At 39.2% G+C, this 22,053-nt stretch overlaps 1 protein-coding gene across 13 annotated transcripts in view; it reads left to right on the top strand.

Annotated features, from left to right (window-relative positions):
• The window catches only part of TNRC6C (trinucleotide repeat containing adaptor 6C), a 419,247-nt gene that overhangs the window by 316,494 nt on the left and 80,700 nt on the right, over positions 1–22,053 (top strand). For 12 of the 13 annotated variants that reach the window (XM_053376050.1, XM_053376047.1, XM_053376052.1 and 9 more), the window contains 2 exons: positions 12,477–12,573; positions 14,985–15,006. In XM_053376050.1, coding sequence (XP_053232025.1) covers positions 12,477–12,573; positions 14,985–15,006 — 119 coding nt within the window. Of the gene's footprint in view, positions 1–2,748; positions 2,828–12,476; positions 12,574–14,984; positions 15,007–22,053 lie in introns of those variants that run through there. The other variant, XM_053376048.1, reaches the window with a different exon arrangement.

Genomic DNA, 22,053 nt, shown 5'->3' with positions numbered 1-22,053 from the left:
TTGTGTCTCTTGACTAGCTCGCCAGGGGTCTGAGTTTAGAATTCTTCCCATCTACTTAATACACTGAATTCCATATTCACAATGCTTCTAACAAGTATGGAATTTAGAAAACTTTTAAAGGGTCTATTGAATTTACAAAAGAAGCTGTCAGTTCATTGAAGAGTTACTGCACATCTGCAGCTTGGATGTTGCTTTACTATAATGTTAAGTAGGAATATATCGCAGGAATAAAATGTTCAAAAATTCTTTTGAAAAATCACAATTTCAAAGCAATCCTAAACTTTAAGCCAGCAGTTTCCAACCATTTTGTTCCAGAAACTGTCAACTAGTTTGGGATATGATATACCTTGTTCTGTGAAAGAACTGTTGTGCTTTTTGAAAGTACAACCAGTGTCGAATTGAGACCCATTCAGTTATGAATTTTTTGGGTAAGATGCCTAGTTTGCCAGTCCTCAAAAAACAGTGAGAAGATTTCTCCCATTTCCCACAAGCCTAACTTACTAGCTACCTCCTCCTAGTTTCCTTAGTGATTTTGATTTGCAAAATACCTGGGATAGGTATTTTGCAAAAGTAGTTCAAGTTGTTCATTGCAACACCACTTCTGGTAAGAATGATTGCAAGTGAGGGGGGAGACTAGCAGCTACTGCTGCAGTGTTAGAACCCAAGTGGCATCAGATTTTAAGCTGAATATTGTGTTAGTTCACCCATAATGTCAAAGCATGGATTGGTGCTATTATAAGAGTGATTTCTGTGCTCACACTTCCCTTGTTTCCCTTGAGCACTGCAATTTCCTCTCAATATTTTGACAAACCATAGTATGGCAATTAAGATCTAGATTGGCAGTCTGAATCATTTTCTTGCTTTTCAAACCTGAGTTTGATCCTGGTATGCAAGGTGAGCACAAACCATAGTTTTGTAACAGGACTGTGGTCTGATGGATATCTGTGTGTATAAGGACACAAGTTATTGTGGACCAAGTTATTGTAGCAAGACATCATGTAATCACCACCAAACATCACTTGGGGCATTTGTGAAGTGGTGGTAGCTTTGCAGAAAACTATAAGGCCTGCATATTTGATTTATTTCAGTTGCATATGGATGGGTCCCCTCCCCTTTTTATTCTGGTTGTTCAACAGTCATTTCTTGATGGAGTAGTGATTTGCTACCTTTCACAATAACGGTGGAATTTTCAGTAATAAAGTCTTGATAGCGTGATTAGGGATTATGTTGAAGCAGAGACTGCCAATTGAATTAAGAGGTCTTCCTAACTGCCAACCTGTGCTATTAACTTCATTGTTTTTAGCCTCTGTTATCCCAAAGTGAGGTGAGGAAATTATCTGATTATCCAGGAGCACTGTCTTCTTTTTCATTTTCTTCAACTGAGAGTTTACCCTTTGACTGGGTAAAAAATTCGTAGCGCAGAAAACGCAAGATCAAGATTGCCATTCCAGTGAATTGCCCAATATATTCATGGCAGTTACTAAGATCACTCAGTTTTCTGCTCCCTGAAGACCTATGGTGTTTGTGGGATCTACACAGGTCTGGCTCCAGAGCTTTGGGAGGCATTGCCAGGCTGCCCTGAATGGGCCCTGAGAGTCCCCAGTAGCTCCTCCAGTGCCCATTGCCACTTGGGCCCTTGTGAAGCCACTGCTAATGGTGCCAACATCCTGCTCATGGGATTGCCTAGTAACTCATAGTCCATTACAGTGCTGCTGCTGCTGGATAAGTGCACAAGAGGGTGGAGCAGTCATCAACCTTCCCTTCCCTCTTGTGGTGCCAGTGCTTCAGTGGGTCCTGGCTCATACAACACCAATGTTGCTGCTGTCAGGGGCTCAAGTGGCAGCAGGTATTGGTGGGGACAGGCAAGGCTTCAAGTGACGATAGGCCCTAAGAGTGTGTAAGTTGTCCATGCTTATCTCTAGTAGCATTTTTCAACAAGTTGGTTTATACACATCTTCTGGAATGAATGTGGAGCACATACTTGTGGTTGAAATTGCTGCTGCTGCTGTTGACTGCTCTTGAACAAACTTGAAGAGCCCTGCTGGATCAGGCCAATGGACCACCTAACCCAGCGTCTTGTACTCACAGTGGCTGATTTGAACACAAGGGCCCTCTCCCTTCCTATGGTTTCCAGTAACTATCATTCAGCTATGGAGGCAGAACATGGGGAGGGTGGGACGACAAAAGAGAAGAATAGACAAGAAAAATGGGGGCTCTTTTCTTTCAGAGTAATACAAGTGTGGAAGATTCTAATGCCTCCCTTTTCAGTCCAAATACCTCTTTTAGCATGTATTTTTACTTAATCATTCCATGTTCATGCAAGTCTAGCTAACAGGCTTGCCCTTTATAACAGCTTCTGCATGGGAGAATTGCTGGAAATGAGGAATTTGCATTAGTTATGGCTCGTATTGGAGCACGTGCATATCCACCTTTTAGCCATACTACAAAAAAAGTTCTACTCCCAGGTAATCAGCTCCCTGCCAAGTAAGGTTGAGATCTATCACCATTTATAAATTTAGCACATTGAGCAAGTTTTGCATACATTTGTGGGGTGTGAGGGTGTTAAAATAATTTATTTAGGTTTTATAAAGGTCTAGAACATTGATGCTGTACCCAGTCATAGATGCCCTGCCTCCTAACTATTGGGAGTCTCTTTCAAGCATTATGTGATAATATGTATAAACTTTTTAAAAATGAAAACTGAGATTCAGGAAGCTGGGCCAGTCATCTATTGCTTTGTTTTTTCAGAATTATAGCATGGGCACAACCTCACCATTGGCATCCTTTTGAAGAGACTCCAGTGTTCATCAATGACCTAATTAATTGTGTAAGACTTTCTTCTATGTTGAGAAATCCCTCACAAGGAAGGGTTAGCTCTCTTTCATTGAGTTACATTTCTTCCTCCTATAATATCCCTCTTTTCAGTTTAATTTGCCAAACGTAAACCATTCAGTCCGAAAAGCATTCTGTGCCAGCTTCTTGCCTCAGGCTAAACTTGTTTTGGAAAGTTTCAGGGTAATGGTTCAGCCATTTCAGAGGAAAGAGATGGGGGGAAACAAGCTGTTTTAGTGCTTCCATCTTTTGGCGGAATACACTGAAACAAAAATAAAATTCCCTGAGAAAGCTTAGGTTTACAGCAGCTGATTGCTTTGAACTACTGCTATGTTTCTTGATTCTCAGTAGGTATGACCAGATGTTAGGGTAGACATCAGCTATGAACATTCATGCCCAGTTTTCTTTTGGTAGTGCAAAGATAGTATGTCTTTCACCATGTGTTAACAATATGTATTGCTCACTGGATCCCAAAGAGGATAGCGTATAGTTGGGAGTGATGAAGGAAATTTCTAGAGTGGTATGTAGATGGAAATGCTGACAAGAGGCCAGGATTGCCAAAGCCAATAGTAGAAAGGGGATTATGGAATCAGTGACCTATTGGGCAAAGTGTGGGATAGTGCGCACACACTCATTTTTCATCCCTCTCTCATGATGGAGGGTGATGTCAAATAGTTGACTTACTAAGCTGTGTTGCAGGAGAGGCTGGGCAAAGGATTGGGTAAGAGTTGAATGTGTGATAGGATGGTTATAGTAGGAAGACGAAGAAGAAGGCATGGATGGGATACAAGAGACCTGGTGGTGGGGTTTGATTGGCACTTCTTCTGATTGTGTATGTACATCTTTGGGAGGAATTGGCTAGAATAGGCTGATGAAAGAGGGGTGACAAAGTAGTGAAAGATTGGGTGAAGACATAGGAATATATATGAGTTCAATTTTAGCCAATATATGTTTGTTTATTATTTTTAGAACTTCTTCCTATAGGGAGGGATAGGATAGTTCAAGGCTGTGGAACCTGTGCTTTCTTCTCTGATGATACTGGACTGCCAACTTCCATCACCCCTTGCCAGAATGGCCAAAGGTCAGGGATGATGGGAGTTGGAGTCCAATAGCATCTGGAGGGCCACAGACTCCCCACCCCTGCTTTAGTGTAGACATCTCAGTGTGGTGTCTCATAATCAATGTAGTGACATTTAATTATCCAATTTATAGATACATTGCTCTATCTTCTCTGATTCAGACTTTCACAGGTGTACTGTGATATTGCTGTCATGTATTCTCCATTGCTCATTTGTTATAGTGGAGGAGGCAACTTTCTGCTTGTAGCCAGTGCTCTTGCCATTGAAATGATTAGTGAAGCCCTTGCATGTACACAACTTCCATGTCTGTATGCCAGTAGATTATAGCAGTTTAAACACCATTCTAAATTTGGTAGCATGGTAAAGCTTTTGTTCACAGTTTCAAGGCACATTTGACACAACAGTGGCAAACAGGAAGGAAATCTCCATGTTCAGTGGTCTCTTTCATCTTTCAGCCAATGCTTCGTTTCTGTGTTTCAAAATAAACAAACAGAGGAGGAATGTGTAACATATACTAGGGTTTTATCAATGCCTTTGTAATCACAGTTCTAAAAATAACTTCATGAACACTGAAGAACCTTAAATATTATCCTTTCATTTCACTGCTAGATGATTACACATGGGATGTGTCAGCAGAAGCTACTGTTTGATAGACCACTTGGATAGTCAGTTCTATTATTTTAAGCTTATTTAAGTGCATGTATTTAGAAATGTCATTATGTAAAACAGTTCTGAAAACTGAACTCTATTTTTTAAAAAACAAAAGTATCCTTTTCTGACTTAATTTGAGCTGCTTATACATATGTACCTGGGAGTACTTCCCATTGAATACCTTAGAATTAAAAGTAAACTTCATGAATAGGATTGAGCTATTAAACTCAGAAGCATGTATTTAGAAAAAATAGTGTTTCATTGTGAATTACACTTATGCCTCTTATACTTATCACTAATACATTAATTTGGTGGTATTCAAATCACATTGTATTTTTAATCAAGAGGAAAATGTTTGTGGTTCTCTGATTAGCTTTGAGAGATTCTAATTTAGTGATGTTTTGAAGCTAGTTAAGTACTGCTTTAAATAAACAAATGAATATGTGTAGAGAAACTAACATTGGAGACAGTAGGTTAGATCCTATAATTTTAGTATTTGGCCATCTCTAGTGAAATATTCCTAGACTCATAGAATTGAAGAGTTGGAAGGGAACCTGAGGGTCATCTAGTCCAAACCCCTGCAATGCAAGAATGTCAACTAAAGCATACATGACAGATGGCCATCCAACCTCTGCTTAAAAACCTCTAAGGAAGGAGAGTCTACCACTTCCTGGGGGAGCCCTTTCCACTATTGAACAGCTTTTACTGCCAGAAAGTTCTTCTTAATGTTTAGCCAGATCCTTCCTTTCCAAATACACTCAACTACAGCTAAAACTGAGGCATTTCCCTAATAAGTTAAAATTTACATGAGCCTTCCCTTCAGTTTAGATCTTTGTGAGAAGTCCTCTGTGTGCCCTATCTTCTGAAGTGACATACTGTACATGGCTACTGGTGAGAAGGTCTTCTCAGTAACGATACCCTGGTTGTAGACTTCCTTCCTAAGACATGTTTATGTCATGCTTTGTCAAGCAAAGGCCTGTTGTCTTGAGTTTTTAATGCCACCTAAATTACTTGATTTTATTTTTATCTTCTGAATAAATTGCTTTTATGGATTGCAGTTTTGCATTTTGTTTGTTTGTTGTTACCTGACTTGTTGCTCTTGAGAAGGCAGGTTAATAAATTCTGCTAATAAGTACAAAATAGCAGGAATTCACTCTATCCTACAGCCCAGCCCTTTTGAATTACAACTTTATGCATTAATATTTTGAAAGGAAAAATAGTTGTTTCCAGATTCATGTGGAATACAGTAGCTATATTTAAGTAAGGTTTTAGGAGTATGTGTAATGGAAAAAAGGACATGCTGGGTCCATTACCTAGTGCATGTTCAGAGATGATGAGCCTAAGGATGAAAAGCAAAGCTGTGATTAAATGCTTTGTATCTAACAAAATAAGCAAGAAATCTCAGGTCAGAATAACAAAACAGTGTGAGGAACATTGGGCAAAAGATTCCTGCATTGCAGGGGTGGACTGGATGACCCTCATGGTACCTTCCAACTCTACAATTCTGTGATTCTATTATTCTATGAATTATATCTAGATATCTTTACAGTATCTGCAAAATATGAATTTAAGTCAGTGGGTGACAATCTTCCAACAGCAGGCTAGAGTACTTTAGCAAGTCTTAGAATGGCTGTAAGACTTGAGTATTCATGCAGAACGATTTTTTTAAAGGGGGCAAGAAGTGGGTGTAACTGCATGATCTGATCCTTATGTGGATATTCAGGATCCATCTGTACACATATTCAGATCTAACTCTGTATTCTGCAACATTTGAAAGTCACTTTCCAACCTCAAGCCCTAAGTGTGCAGCTTGTATTGTAGTTTACTACAAAACACAGAGTTGTACTCTCATTGTACAACTCAGGATTTGCTTGTCTCCAGTGTACATGAATTGTAATGATCCTATACTGGATCTTATAATACAGTCTGACAAAAAGGCTTCCTGTTACACCTTGTCTTAAACATGCTGTTCATCATTTGAAAAGAAAATATTCCATAATCCAAGCCCCCTCCCCCAATTTTCCCCCAGTGGGGACAAATTTGGAAAAAATGGTGGGAGAAGTTTCACTTCAAATCTTCCTGTGATTTTTTTCTGTGCCTTCCCATCTCTAAGCCTAACAAACAAACTGAACCTGCAGCAGAAGTTGTGCAAGTAGGCTTTGTTCTCATTGAGCTCTCCTTCAGTTCCTGTGGGTTAAAGGGCTGCAGTGTAATACAGAGCTGTGAGGGTGAAAAACCTGCTTTCCACTTCTAGAAACCTGTCATTATAATCAAGGTTAGCCTCTGTTGCAGTGATGTCCTTGAGCTTCTGCTTTCTTCAGCGTAAGTGTCTCTCTGTTGTTTGTTTCTGTGAGGACATGAAAGTTGCTTCACATATTGGGACAGTGTTGAGGTGGGTCATCTACCACTGCAGGGCACCCTGGAGGAAATAAGTGATCTTCCTTCCACAGCTAGCAGTTGAGGCACTCTGCAGCCTCCTTGAAATGCAGTGGAAAGGAGGGGAGAGATTGATCAATATGATGATACCACATTCCAAATGACTGAACAACCTTTTGCAGGGCTTTCATGTACATGCTGAATTTCATGAGAGCCAAGATGTATCCCTGTGGGACCTTCACATCCCCAAAGGCCATGAAATCAAGCAGTGAATGTTTCTTACCTTGTCAGGGATTGGATGCTGTTTGGAGGAACAGAAGACAGGGGAGGGTTTTTCACATCTTGCCCTGTGATCTTGCCTAGGGAGTAGCATCCGGGGACGAGAAGTGGTAAATGGGGCAGGGAAAGTAGGGGAATAAGGTATGGAAAGGACTGGAGCATTACCTTCAAGCCACTCACCATTCAAATTGATTTTTATTTAGAGCCAAACTTAGACATGAATGGATAACTTGGTGGTTTATTTCTAAAATACAACACAGTCAGATAAAATACATTAAAACTGCAGAAATGATTTCAACACAATCAATTAAAAAAACCTCTAAGAGCCAGAACTACAAATACCTCCTGAAATCTAATTGTGGGCAACAAAAGAGCCAGGTGTACCTCTCTAGCTATAGCAGCTGGAAAATTCCCTATCTCTCCTACCCATGTGCACTGGAGGGTGGGGGATTTGTTTGGGTTGTGACCTGTGCAGGGCAAGGAGCTGAATAGATTTAGGGCAGTGGTTCCCATTTCGCTAAGTACTGCGGACCCCCTGTCTGTCAAAAGCCAAGCCATGGACCCCCTACTTTTGAAAATGTTATCTCAGTGGTAGCTTTCTTTATGTGACTTGTGCCCCGGACCCCCTGGGTGGGTTATGCAGACTCCCTATTGGGAACCACTGGTTTAGGGGTTTGGGGATCATTTACCTTCTAGAGCATATATATTTTACCAGTGAAGTTGTTGGCCTACTAGTATTTCTAAAATTGTCCCCTAGCAGCATGTTCACTTCAGATATGGAGGACTGCACAAGCAGATATACAATCACAGACACAAATCTAATATTACAATAAGATAAAATCCACTCAAGTAATCAAGTCTCCTAAAGTTGGAGGGGGTGCTATCTGGAGAGGCATCCAGACCAACATTATTGGGCTGCAGTTGAAAGAAGAATTTGAAGAAACACTTAAGACATCCAATCCTTTGATTTTCTCCTTGTGTGATATTTGAACCAGTAACTTTTAACAACTGATGGAGAACATGAGTTTCAGCCTTTTAAACACTGTTTCAGTACTCATCTGGAGAGCAGAAATACCAACGACAATTTTAGCAAAGGTTTTAATATCTTTGGCTGGTGTTTGTAGTAGTGAAGAATCATTTCTTTTTTTAAAAAACAAACTTAGAAAAGGCTAATGTGTTTGTAGGCCTTCCTTCGATCAGGTCTTGCTTGGAATTCTCTCACACTTTCAAAGTTGTCAGCTATGCTGGCTGCATAGGTGTAATACACTTCATCTTTTGAAACACCCAACATCAAAGCTGCCATGCAACCTCACATTTTAATTATGAATCCCAGTCTTTTCTTTATTATCTGGCAGAAGCATTTTGCACGAGAGTTATAGTAAAAGCAGGATATAGGACTACAACCCACAAATCAATGGCTCTTTCCCTTCTTTCCCCTTTATGGATGCTTTAAAATGCAGCCTTTTTGCATCTATCTGGATTTGGAACAGAAAGGAGTCTTGCTTTAACACCCTTGGAGAAACCTGAACACCTGCTTATGGAACAATTTATCATGAACCAGTTACTAGATTTTCTTTTTAGGTTGTCTTCAACTACCATTATAGCTGGAACTTTGTTCCAAGTGCCTTTTACACTGTAACATTCTCACTGCAGTGCTAGAAGGACACAGTTTCTGCCTTTGTCTATACAGTATATACATTCAAGGATTATTTAGTTGAAGAGAGGTACCCAAATTTTAAATTTTAAACAGAATATGAAGCTGGTAGTTATTGGGTAGATCCACAGTATTCTGTGGGATCAAAATTAAGCATTCATGTTTTATAAATAAACTGTACTATTTTTTCAGCACTTAGTTAAGTTCATCTTTTGGGGGGCGGGGAGTTTCACGGGTTTTGCCCATGGGTCATCAATTGATCATTCCTCATGAAACAGAATTATACAACAGATTCCTTTCAGTAAAATAAAGTGTAAGCATTAGACTAAAGGATAACAGTTAGAGGTGTATATTTGAGCGGTGATAAGTTACAGTGAAATCATGTCTCTAAAAAACCTAAAGAGTTTTCCTGTCCTTCCTCCCATCTTCTCTAAAGGATTGGAAAAAACCCTAGAACAGATTTGGGGGGAGGGGTGCAAGACAGAAATCCTTGCACTAATAGGATGACTTCAGTAAACCTACAATGTTTAAAACAATGGTGGCCAAACTGGGCCCTCCAGCTGTTTTGGGACTACAATTCCTATCCTCCCTGACCACTGGTCTTGTTAGCTAGGGATGATGGGAGTTGTAGTTCAAAAACAGCTGGAGGGCCAAGTTTGGCCACCACTGGTTTAAAAGCTTTGCCACACACCAGCAGTGACATTTGCCTTTCCTTATTTTGTGTGAGCATCCATATTGACAAGTTATGTGTATGCTACAGACTTTAGACAGTGTTTTTATCACATGGTTTAGCGCAGCACGCGGGGACTCGCCAAGCGGGCGGCTCGGTTCGGGGGTGGCTCATGGGCCGATTAAGTGACCCTCATGGTCCGCTTCCGGCCCATGGGCCTTAGGTTGTTGACCTCTGGCCTATGGGAAACCCACAAACAGGACCTGTGTGCAGTAGCACTCTCCACACTAGTGATTCCCAGCAAGTGAGTCTGACTTTGAATATATCTCCAACAGTGGAGATAGAACACAGCCATTTTGGCTAGTAGCCACTGACATGTATATCCCCTATGAATTTGTCTAATCCCCCTTTAAAGGTATTCTTCCTATAAACCATGAATACCTTTATACACCTCTGTCGTCTTTGCCTTACTTGCTTCTTTTTCTAAACTAAAAAGCCTCAAATGTAATCTTCCCTGATAGGGGAGTTCCTCTAACCCCTTGATCATTTTGGTTGCTTTTTTCTGAACCTTTTTCCAGTTCTGCAATATCCTTTTTTGAGGTGAGGTAACTAGAACTGTACACAGTTTTAATTTTCAAACCCTTTCTGAAATTCACAGCTGATGGGCAGCCCCCCCCCACAATAAATAAACAAAAACTTCAAGCTATGGTTTTCTTTGCAGGGTTTATCTGTCCGTATTCACATTTTAACTATCCAAGAGTTACTCTGTGATCCAAGTCTACAACATTTTTTCTATGATTTTAGCCATGATTGTAACACAAACATACACACAAACACTGGCTCTTTTCCTTGCATAGCAAACTGCAGCCCCCCTACATTTGCTTTTGTTCCTCCACAGCTTTTGTCACAGTTACAGTTTGAGTTAAAATATTCCCAAAACACAAAAGGCAAAGTTAAAGGTACTCTGGGAGCTGCAGTTCCCAAACCTCTTGATTGCAGTGTTAAAGGTAGTAAAAAAGACTACATTTTGCCATCTAAGATGGATGGGAAACCTGTGGTCCTCCAGATGTTATTGGACTTCTCCCATCAATGCCAGCCAGCATGGTCAGGGGTGGTGAAAGTTGTAGTCCATCAATATCTTTGAGCGCCACAGGTTCTCCTTACCTGATCTAAGACACATCCCTTTGTATCCTAAACAGGAGTGTGTCCCCATGTTCCTCAGTGAGTTACTAATAAATACTTTTTTAAAAAAAGTTTAGCTTCAAATTAGGCTACATACAGTGTGTGTGTGTGTGTGTAATATTTTCAAATTTCTGCATGAATATACTGTTCAGTACTCCCTTTGTACTGTCCAAATACTCCCTTTAAAAAGCTTCACACTGAGGTTATACTTGAAAAAAGACAGATAATTAACTCTTGAACAAATTTCTGCTTTGAGAGAGGCTTATTTTTAGCAGAGTTCGTAGTTGCTGGCTGTGTAACAACATAATTCACAGTTCATTGATCTTGCTTGTACAGAACTATGGTGTAGGGTCAAAAGCTTCATCTGCTATCACAGTGGGTCAGGATTTTGTATGCTGGATATCTGACACTGGGTAAAAATGACAGAAGAGTGACAGACTTCCTGCCTATTTTCTCAAATTTGCCTATTTACAAACTGTAGCACAGTGCCCATGAGAGAGATTGCTATTGTTACCAGCTGGAAAAGCATTGGGAAATAAGCTGTAACCGTACCTATTGAAAAGCAGCTTGATGGTGCAGAAGATGTGTGAGTTTTTAGCATACTTAACACATTTAGTTTGATCTGCAGCCCAGTAAAACCAAAATTATTGGCCTGAAATTAAATTGTAGAGTGGATTGGGTTGCCTATGTGTAATTTTTAAACCCTCTCCGGAGATACAGTGTGACTGAACCTTGGCCTTTTTATGTTCAATTACTCATAACTCTAGTATTTTAAGTTCAAATACAGTACAGAAAACAAATGGAGCTTAAGTGATTTTTAAAATGTAAAAAAGTATAGAATTATTTTTCAAAATAAAATTATAATCCATCTCCTCACCTCCACTACCTTTGTTCCATCAGCTACTTATTCCAATTGTAATGAAATGTTAGCCCTTTTGCATTTTTAGTGAAATTTGTACCTACATCCCCACTAAAGATGTAGTTACTAGTTTTTAGCTGCAATTTTTGCTAATTTGTCATTTATTAATCCCTCTAATTAATCCCTCTAACTGCGGGAGGCAGTGGAAGACAGGAGTGCCTGGCGTACTCTGGTCCATGGGGTCACGAAGAGTTGGACACGACTAAACGACTAAATAACAACACAATCCCTCTAATACTATTTTTCTATTATTTATTAGGGTTAGGTTTTTATGGGTTTTTGCATCAGGTTTCTTACCAATCTAGTGAAACTTTTAAAAAAGAGTTTCAGGTGTGTATATTTAATGTTTCTCAAGTGTTCACTTAATAAGTTGTAGGTACTGTATTCCACTCCCCGCACACCCCTAAAGTATGCTTTGGAGGGTCCCCCAGTCATTCAGAGCAGATTGGGTGACATGTGGAGCGCTGTAGTGGAATGGAGAGAGGGGAAAGAAAAGCCATGTTGCTTGAGACATTTGCTCATACTATATTTGGTCTCATCTATGGTATGTGGAGAACAATTGAAGACGTATGGAACATACAGGAAATGCCTCTTGTAAGACTTGGAAATTTTGATTGCTTTTATAGGTTTATTAATTAATGCCAATTCTTTCTAAATGTTGTTTGTTACAGTAGTAAAGAGTTGTGGGTTACTGATTATTATTTTTTAAATGCACATTGTAGTATAAAATGCATTTAAATATTAGCAGCTTATTTACAGCTTAGCAGTCTTATTTACAGCTTTTGTGTAAAACAACCCTCCCTAAAACAGTTACCATTCTCCCATTTTAAACAGGGAGAAAGAACAAACACAAGAAGAGGAACATTTGATGGAAGAAAAGAAAAAGAAAAAGCAGGAAGAAAAGAAAAAGAAGGAAGGTGCTCAGAAAAAGGTTTGTTTGAATGTCTCTTTAATGATGTAATTTTAGTATTTTAGGGTGATTTAACCAGTGTGTCTTGGATTAATTATTTGGATTTGCTTTTATATATAGTCCCATAGTCTGTGACCAATATTTGTAAAAGCTACCAAATTTTATGCATATATTTGGTTTTCGTCACTTTTCTTCTAACAGGCAGAAATATAACATGTGATTTATGCATCTGTGCATCTAAGAAAATGCTGTTACTATAATTGGATTAGAAATCCCCATATTTATTATCCAAGAGGGGCCAGAGGCCTCCTAAACCTAACCCAGACAACTGTTCCAAAAGAAACCCATGGTTGATGCTATCAAAGGCTGCTGAGAGGTCCAGGAAAACCAATAGGCTTTCACTCCTTCTATCCAATCCCCATTAGAGTGACGAAGGCTGTTTCTATCCTGAAACAGGGCTTGAAGCCAGATCAAAATAGCCCATTTGTTAATATCTGGTCTATAGACCATTATGTATAATTAAGGATTTTTCTTTCATACAAATTCAGTTTATAAGTTGTAGTTTAATTATGAACAATATTTTAGTAACACATGTTGCCAGGATATAAAGAACTGTGCAGCTAGTTCCACATGCCTGGGGAAGGTTCGGGATTTGGGCTTGAGCTTCTCAAAAAGCAGCAGCCCCCATGCCACAGACCAAATGGAGGAAATTTTCGGGAGCAACTTATAGTGATGAGGGTGATGGGGAAGATGATAGTAAACATGTTTCTGCCCCACTGTTTTGCCAGAGGGTTCAGGTAGATTTCAAATATATCAGTGTGATACACATAAACAAAAACAAAGCCTAAAATCGTAATGAATTACAACAAAAAACATCAATGTAAATCAGTAGCGGAATGTATGATAAAATCAGACACCTACAAAGGCCTGCTTAAATAAAAGCGAATTCACCGCCCACTTAAACTCAGGGAGCAAGGGGCCAGACACACTTCTCTCAGGAGGCTCTTTGAAATACCTGGCCCTGGAATTCTGGCCCTGCAGTTATTTGCTCAAAGAGAAGGGGGAGCCAGAATGCCCACTGAGTATGTCCAAGCATTTGGGTGTATTTTAAGTAGCTCTTTTGAGACTGGGCATTAAAAATGTTAACCTTTAACACCTCTAGTATCTACTTTTTCCGCCCAAAACTTAATATATTTAAACTGCTCATAAAATTCTTTCCATGATTCTGATTTGCAAGCAACTTACAGCCATTTTATTGCATTTAAGGCAGTTTCAAGTCAATTTCTTTCAATAGAATAATGGTTATTTGCAAATATAGTCATTTAAGGTACTTGTAGATTGTACTGTGGATTTGAACCGCCGACCTTCTGATCAGCAAGGCCAAGAGGTTCAGTGGTTAGACCACTGGTTTAGACCACAGCACCACCCGCTCCTGTTTTACCTTGTATATCTTCAAGATATAAAAATATTTCCTTACTTAGTCTAATTCTTTCATTGACACTCTAAACTATTTTCATTGCTCAGTTCATGTAATTATTTAACTGCTTGTGCGATTAGTGCCAAGAGTTCTCTGTAAATATACTGAAGTGCCTTATTTCATAATGTATCCTTATGGGTGATGTTCATATTTCAAAGCTTAATACTGCCTGTCTCAGTAGTGTCTATACATAGGTAATCTGTAAATTATAACATATATTCAAAATAAACTTTGTAGCATATGTTCTGTACATTTATTTCTTAAGTGGTAAAGCAGCAATTTGTTTTATCAAACTAGACCTGTATGTTGACTTATGCTGCTGAGGGCCCATCTTTGCTTTCACTTTAAAGCAGAATCATGAGTTAAAATGAACAAACTTCTAGAGGAAAAGATGTAAGAAATTTTAACTTAGAAATATAGTGGCTTCCCAAGTAGAATACACATTTTTATATGCACATAAACAAATATTTTTTGTTCCATAAACTATTGCAAAAATGTATACATGCATGTGCCAGAGAGCGAGGGTTGGTCACAGCTCACATTCTTCATATATGTGCTCCTAAATGTTGAGATCTCTCAAGGAAGTAGTGTTTTTGTGAAGAGATAGCTATGAAGTGATTGCCCTTTTGTGCTGAAGCCTAGTTCTACTATTGTTTGGTTGCGGTCCTAAACACCCTACTGCTTGCATCTGTAAGACTTCATTCTTCTTGTTCCACCAAGAAGAAAAAAAGTAAGCACTGTAATATACTTCAGGTGTTCTGCTGCCAGTAAAAGGCTATGGAAAAACAACAGCTCTGTCCTCCTCTATTCTTAAAAAAATTGTGTATTCTAAACTGTCAAACAAGCCATATTTGGTTATATTTTATCTATGGTATGGTTGATTGCAAGATGCTTTTCACAGATGTCTTCAGTAAAAATCTTGCTACTAACAACTTTTATTCTTTTTGTTTTTCAGGCTGCTGAACAAAAAACCAAAGGTAATTGAATAATTGATTCCTTATAAAATATTCATTGCTTGCAATTATTTAGAATTGTCATTCCAATACAGAATATAGGCATTGAACTGTTTCATTGTGTGTGCAGTATTTAGACTGTTGTGATACTGGTTTTAAGCTCTCAGACATACACTTACTTCAGGCATCATGAGCAAGTTGCTCCTCCTTCCCTTCTCTGCTTTGAGATAGCCATAGTTTGCCATGATATCTGAATTGGGCAAACCATGGTTCCTGCTAACTATAGTTTGCATACAGTGGTACCTCTGGTTATGAACTTAATTCATCCGGAGGTCCGTTCTTAACCTGAAACCGTTCTTAACCTGAGGTACCACTTTAGCTAATGGGGCCTCCCACTGCTGCTGCACCGCCGCTGCACGATTTCATAGAATTGGAAGGAACCCCAAGTTTCAGGGAGTGTGTAGGTAGTTGTTTTTAAGACATGTTCTTTTTTGTTTTGCATATGTGACACCTGGAAGATTCCATGACGGAATATGGCTGAAAAACATCCCCTACCCCTGAGCCTACATGTAATACTGAAGTCTTGCCCACTAGAAATCTTATTTAACCAAACCTTTGGGTTTTGAGGTTTCATCATATCTTACCAGGCATTTTCAAGCATGCATTTGCAGTCATGAGACTAAAAATACTCCCTACAAAAATGAACACTGATAAGAATAATTCTGTACCCAGTGCTAGAGTCTATGTTTCTTCTTCACTTGCACAGAATACATAGATCCAGTTACAGATAGGTAGCCGTGTTGGTCTGCCATAGTCAAAACAAAATTTTTTTTTCCTTCCAGTAGCACCTTGAAGACCAACTAAGTTAGTTCTTGGTATGAGCTTTCATGTGCATGCACACTTCTTCAGATACATACATAGAAATATACATAGCCCTGCTTCAGGTTAGCATTTCAGAGTGAGGTCAAGAATTCAGATCAGAAGTAGCAATCAGTGTTCCACCTGAAAGTCCCATTCTTCCTGATTTTGCCTCAAAAATATGGTGGAGGTTGACAGCCTTTTAGACTTGGAGGACAATGGAACGATTCTTTCCCGCTGCTCCATGTCAAGTAATTTGGGAAAGTGCCCCTCACTGTCATGCATCTTTTTGCTTCATCATTACAAGAAAGTGGGTGGAGAAATACTATTCTTAACTGGAATGAATAAAAATGTTTCTGAAGATGTTTAGGCTGATCACGTGAGGTGTTACGATAAATCTGTACCAGGGTGACTTCTTAGACTCCATTGACCAATGGATAATCAACATCAAAATCTTTCTCTTTCTCCATCTGGAACAGTAAGCTGTTTGTTTAGCAGGAACAAATAGTAGTTCCAATATTCAGTCCTCCTGCTTTGTTTCATTCACTTCAGCAAACCTGTTGTCCATTGATGGCAAAGTTTCAGGAACACGACATTCAGGGAATTACATCTTGATAACCATGATAGTGGCTCTGTCTCTGTATCTTTCCCCAGCCCTGCCCAGTTTACTTCAATTGATGGGACTTTTAGGAAGATGATGGAGCCAGCAGCAGAAGTCATCCTGAGAGATCCCAGTTAGCTTGGATACCTTTCTTCCCCCAACCTGATAGAAAATTCTGATTGATTCTTGGTTCTTCTCAAAAATACTTATATCTTTTTCAACAGGGACCCCTGCTGTATTTTTCTCTCTCTAATGAAAAACAACAACAGAAAACAGTTAACTTTCATACTGGGTTTTGAAAGAAAGTGGAATCGCATATCCTGTTAGGTATAGTTTGGTGTAAAATAACACCAACTACTGCTTGCTTAGCCACATTGTCTCCTGTAGTCTCAGGAAGGAGTGACTGGTTAAGCAGAAAAACGTTCTTCCTGTATGTGGGTGTATGTGGCATGCTGCCAATTAAATATTACACAGGGGCCTCATATGGCTAAATGTTTTCATTCATGGCATAGAATGTACAAACTATCCAAAATAAATATATGTACCGTCTTGCAATAGAAGGTTCTTTGGAAAAGATTTTCTGCTTTTGATGTTACTGTTCCAGTGCATAACTGAGAGCTGTTTCAAGAAAGACTTACTTTCTACACAAATACCATAGCATTGCTGGATAACACTAAAAGTATATTCAGTTCAGCACTCTGTCTCCAACAATGGCCAATCAAGTGACACAGGGATGCTTGCAGACAGAGCATGATGGTGAGATCCATTCCTTGATGTTTGTCTGCAGCGTACACATGTTTAGTGTTCAATTGAAAGGAACTTGCATGGGTCTAACTAGACATGGAAAAGGTTCAAAGGAGCTAAATGTGTCATCTTTATCTGCTACAATTCTTAGGATTCATGTGTTGATTACTGCAGTCTGCATTTTCTGTCATGATTAGTCATGCAGATATATAGTTGATGAGATATAAAGCATATGCATTTTTTAATTTTATTCATTCATTCAAATTTATGCCTTGCTTTTTAGCCAAGATTTGCTTCCAAAGTGTATTAAAATTCCAAACTACAAAACATGGAATATGTTAGGGATTCACAGAGGTGTTTATGGTATCTGTTCTGGTCACTGAAAGGAGTAGCTGCTTTCCACAGATATGTTAACCTCTTTCTTTGCTCTGGAGATCCAACAAATGACTTTTCTGCTTGATCATTTTCACTGTCACATTATTATGAGTTGTTGGGACAGTCTCTTCTATGTGATGTTAGAGGACATTCCATAGCAGCCATGGCCAAATTCATTGACTTTTCCAGAGGGGTTATTATCCCAGAAAGGGGAGTGCACTCCAGTACTACTTTTGATACCAGTATTCTCAATAGCCTTGTTTGCCTGACAACATCAGCAACTTTCTCCAGGTATGCTAGTTTGTGTCATGGAGAGTTATTATGAAGAACAAAAGTAGGTTTCTTATGACTACATAGAGCAATAATCCAAATGTTGTCATACAACCCACACTACAGATGTGTCTTTAAATTAGGAGTGAGGAACTTGGGGCCCTCCAGATGCTATTTTACTGAAACTCCCACTATCCCTGCCATGTTGCCTGGGTCTGCTGGAAGTTGGATGCAAACAACATTTTGAAGGCAGCGTGTTCCTCATCCATGCTTTAGGTTGTAAACTCTCAGTGTGGTTATGAAGCAAGCAAAGAGGCCAGCACTCACTACACCTCTTTAGACATGTGCAAAATAGAAGGAAAGAATACTTAACCATTGTCTCTAGAACATTCTCTAAGTTGCTCTGTGGAATCTGAAAACCCATGTATCCATTTCACAGCACACGAAGAACAACTAGTTATTGATAAGCAACTTTTAATTACCGTATTTTTCGCTCTATAACACGCACCAGACCATAACACGCATGTAGTTTTTAGAGGAGGAAAACAAGAAAAAAATATTCTAAACGAAATAGTGGATGTATGATTTTTGTGGTTCATTCTGTGGCCACAGACATGTGATCTGACAGTGAGTTTGGAGTAGCCCAATGCAAAAATCCTGAGGATCCATGTGGATCCATGCTTTGTAACCACGGAGGAGGGAAGGAAGGGGAACCATGGATCCTCTGCTCACGACTGCAGCACACACCCCCCCCCGCCACCAGCAGGCATTTGCTCCATAACACGCACAGACATTTCCCCTTACTTTCTAGGAGGAAAAAAGTGAGTGTTATGGTGCAAAAAATACGGTAGTTCATAAAAGAAGGTTCTAGATTTGTTGGATCCATGGAAAGTCTGTTGAGTTCACTGCCCCTTAGGTTTCCTGATGGTCTTTGCAGAGAATGTTTAAGAGCTCCTGTTTTGCAAGTTTTGTAGTTGTTATTCATTTTTAGAACACCATCAGTGTACAGGCACTTACAAAGTAATATGAGGAACAAAAAAACACACTAAAAAAGCAAAAACAGAGACAGCTACTCTGTTATAGTGCTCCCTCTTCTCCTTAGACGGATCTTTCTTTTTCTTGTTACTAAGGAAGGAATACAGTGGTACCTCAGGTTACAGATGCTTCAGGTTACGGACACTTCAGGTTACAGACTCCGCTAACCCAGAAATAGTACCTCGGGTTAAGAACTTTGCTTCAAGATGAGAACAGAAATTGTGCGGCGGCGGCACAGCGGCACAGCGGCAGCGGGAGGCCCCATTAGCTAAAGTGGTACCTCAGGTTAAGAACAGTTTCAGGTTAAGAATGGACCTCCGGAACGAATTAAGTTCGTAACCAGAGGTACCACTGTACACTGGATGTGCTATAAATCTTCACTAATGAGAGGTGACAAGTTGGGTACCATTCCAAAATTGCTCATCATAGTTTAGCAAAATGTTTAAAATTCACATAAAGCCACAGTCTGAAAAACGTGGGAATCACTTTTTGCCCTCCCCCTCTGGTTATATTTAAAGCTTAAAAGCTTTAGTCCCGATTCCCTAATGGTGGAATAGGAATAGTAGATTCAATAACTCAGCTCTCACAAATCCTCCGGTGATCCTGGGATAGACGACATCCTTGCCTTTCCCCACCTTTCCTCTGTTTTGTTTGATGAATTGAATTAAGCAAAGTACTATGCCTGCCTTCCTTTGCTTTTCTAAGGAAAAGAAGCATTAAACGTCAGTGATTTGCTGAGAGAGCTTGCGAGTTTTGTGTCGGGCCAAAAGGTCATTCAGGAAAATCAATCTCACAGAATAGCACTGTGCTGGCTAGAATATAAATTTAGCCCAACTACTCAACAATAGTTGAGGTAGTTGTGATCAAGCTTCCTGCTGCTTTATGGTTATTTATCCGCCCACAGTGTATACTTCACTGTGCAATAAAAGACTTTTTCTGCTCTAATGTGCTTTGCCTAGTGCACTTTATTAAGCCACACCAGCTGTGATGTGCCCAAACAGTTGAAATTTTAGAAATCACAATGGTTTTAGAAAATTCATTTTTATTTTGGCATGGGGTAGAGTGGGATAGGCTGAGATCTATGTACTCAGGGATTATTGTCTATATGCGAAGGGCAACTTCTGATAGCTGCATCCCATAGTTGCAATATTTGAAGAAAGAAGACTGCTGTATATTGTGATATACAGGAAAGATTATTCTAAGCATGTTGCCACTTTTAGGAGTGTTTATTTCATATTTCAAAAATACATTGGCCATGATCCTGAGCACCATAGGCATACAAGGTCTCTGTATCTGGAGACCTTCTGTATGTTCAGTTTCATATGTGGTCACATTCCCCATGATAACAGACATATTTTAAAAGGTGCGTTCTAATAATTAGGACATCCTCCTCTCCATTGTTCTCCTCGTAGGTAACAGTTATCAGAGGACTAATATACATTCACCATGTCAGTTGTGAAGGGTACATATGTTTGTAAAGAGCTGTATTTTACAGTATACAGATGCAATGACCAAAAAAGGCTCATATTTTAAAGGGAAGTGTGTTCATACAAGGGTATGATCTCCACAATTGATAGGTTGGATGTGTCTCTTATAATCCAGTACATATCAGATGCACAATTTTTTTAAAAAAAGGTTTTTAAACAGATGTCTCATGAATGTGCATAAATCTAAACACAGTATTTCCCTGAATAGTGGGGTTAAAGAACTCAAAAAGTGCTTGATGGATATTAAACATATTCAGCTGAGTGCCTCTTGCAAGCAATTGGGGGGAAGGTGGGGAAATGGAGCATACTGGAAGAGGGCATAGCTTCTTAAAAAGCCTTCCACATGGAAGCATTTGACACACCTCCTTTCCTAAAGTTTTTGAAGAAATGCAGAAAATAAGGGCCAAAGATGTTAAACATTTCTCCTTTACTGAAACGTTAACTCTTCTGTACCTTTAATGAAATGAGCATTGCATCTCCCCCGCCCTCTCTGAGTAACACCAGTATCTGCAGGATCAACACAGGCATAAGAATAGTGTGTGCTCCCTCTGCTGTTTGCAGAAGATTCCTCTTTTAGATTGTTCATAAAGAGTGGTTCTGGTGTGCAGGGTTTCCCTCTTCATTGATAGGATGCCATGCTGTGTGGGGTTTCCCCCTCATCTCTGTATCTTTTCCAGTTCTTGTGTGGTAACTCTGCACAGTACTCATTGGTGTTTCCTAATGATTCCTAACATGTGCCAATGACTTTTTGAACCTTGCCCACAGTGACTCCAAAGTATTTCTATGGGATGATAATATGTAACTTGAAAGCCAACATTTTGTACAAATGGGAATTCTGAATTTATTAATTTTATTTCCTTTTTTTTAAATTCCCCCTCCTCTAAGGGTGTTACATTTTTCTGTAACTCTTTTTAAAGTTTGCTTTATATGTTGTTACTTCACATGTTCTTGATCTTTTCTGAGCTGCCCCTCTAAAACGTGTGTGTGTGTGAGAGAGAGAGAAACAGAGAGAGACAGAGAGAGAAAGAAAGAATATGGAGTCCACATCGTAAGCTTGAAAAAAATGTTTAAAACAGTGGTATTATAGCATGGATGATTTGATTGAAACCAACTTTGCCCTGTTCCTTGTCATAATTTGCTGTAAGCAGAGCTGTATCAAATGCAGACCATTCAAGTTAGTGCAAAGCATGCATGTGTCTAAAATCAACTGTACAGAATTTTGAATGAATGAAGTAATAGCATAATATTATTAGTGGTTTTAATAAAACATTTAATTTATTTTAACATTGATGTAATAGAATCTGATTTACTGGGAGTGGCATTTAATTAATTTAATTCAATTTAGAGAGTTAACTCTATTACATATTAGTACAGAAAATTACCTCTGAACAGTCATTTCTCATTGGTGACATGCAATAAGTTAATTTAGCTCCGAGTTCGTTTGGGTGCATTGTGAGTTGTGCACAGAGTTGCCATGGCAACGGGTGCTCAAGCAAGAGCTGCCAACTAAAACAACAAATAGAATAAGCCAGCTCTGCACACTGGCACCGTTGTTGTTAGTCTGTAAACACAGACATATGGATTCTGTTTGCTCTATGCCTGATTCTAGTCTCTTTGGTGTTTTTAGAGGAAGCCACTTGTTTATATGTTTATAATAGCTGGAATTGCCCTGGAAGATTTAGCGAACATAAATTTGAAGGC

The sequence above is a fragment of the Podarcis raffonei genome, chromosome 2 (assembly GCF_027172205.1).
Source record: "Podarcis raffonei isolate rPodRaf1 chromosome 2, rPodRaf1.pri, whole genome shotgun sequence".
NCBI classification, from domain to species: Eukaryota; Metazoa; Chordata; class Lepidosauria; order Squamata; family Lacertidae; genus Podarcis; species Podarcis raffonei.
The sequence above is the reverse complement of the archived record's forward strand: the minus strand, read 5'-3'. Positions and strand labels throughout refer to the sequence as shown.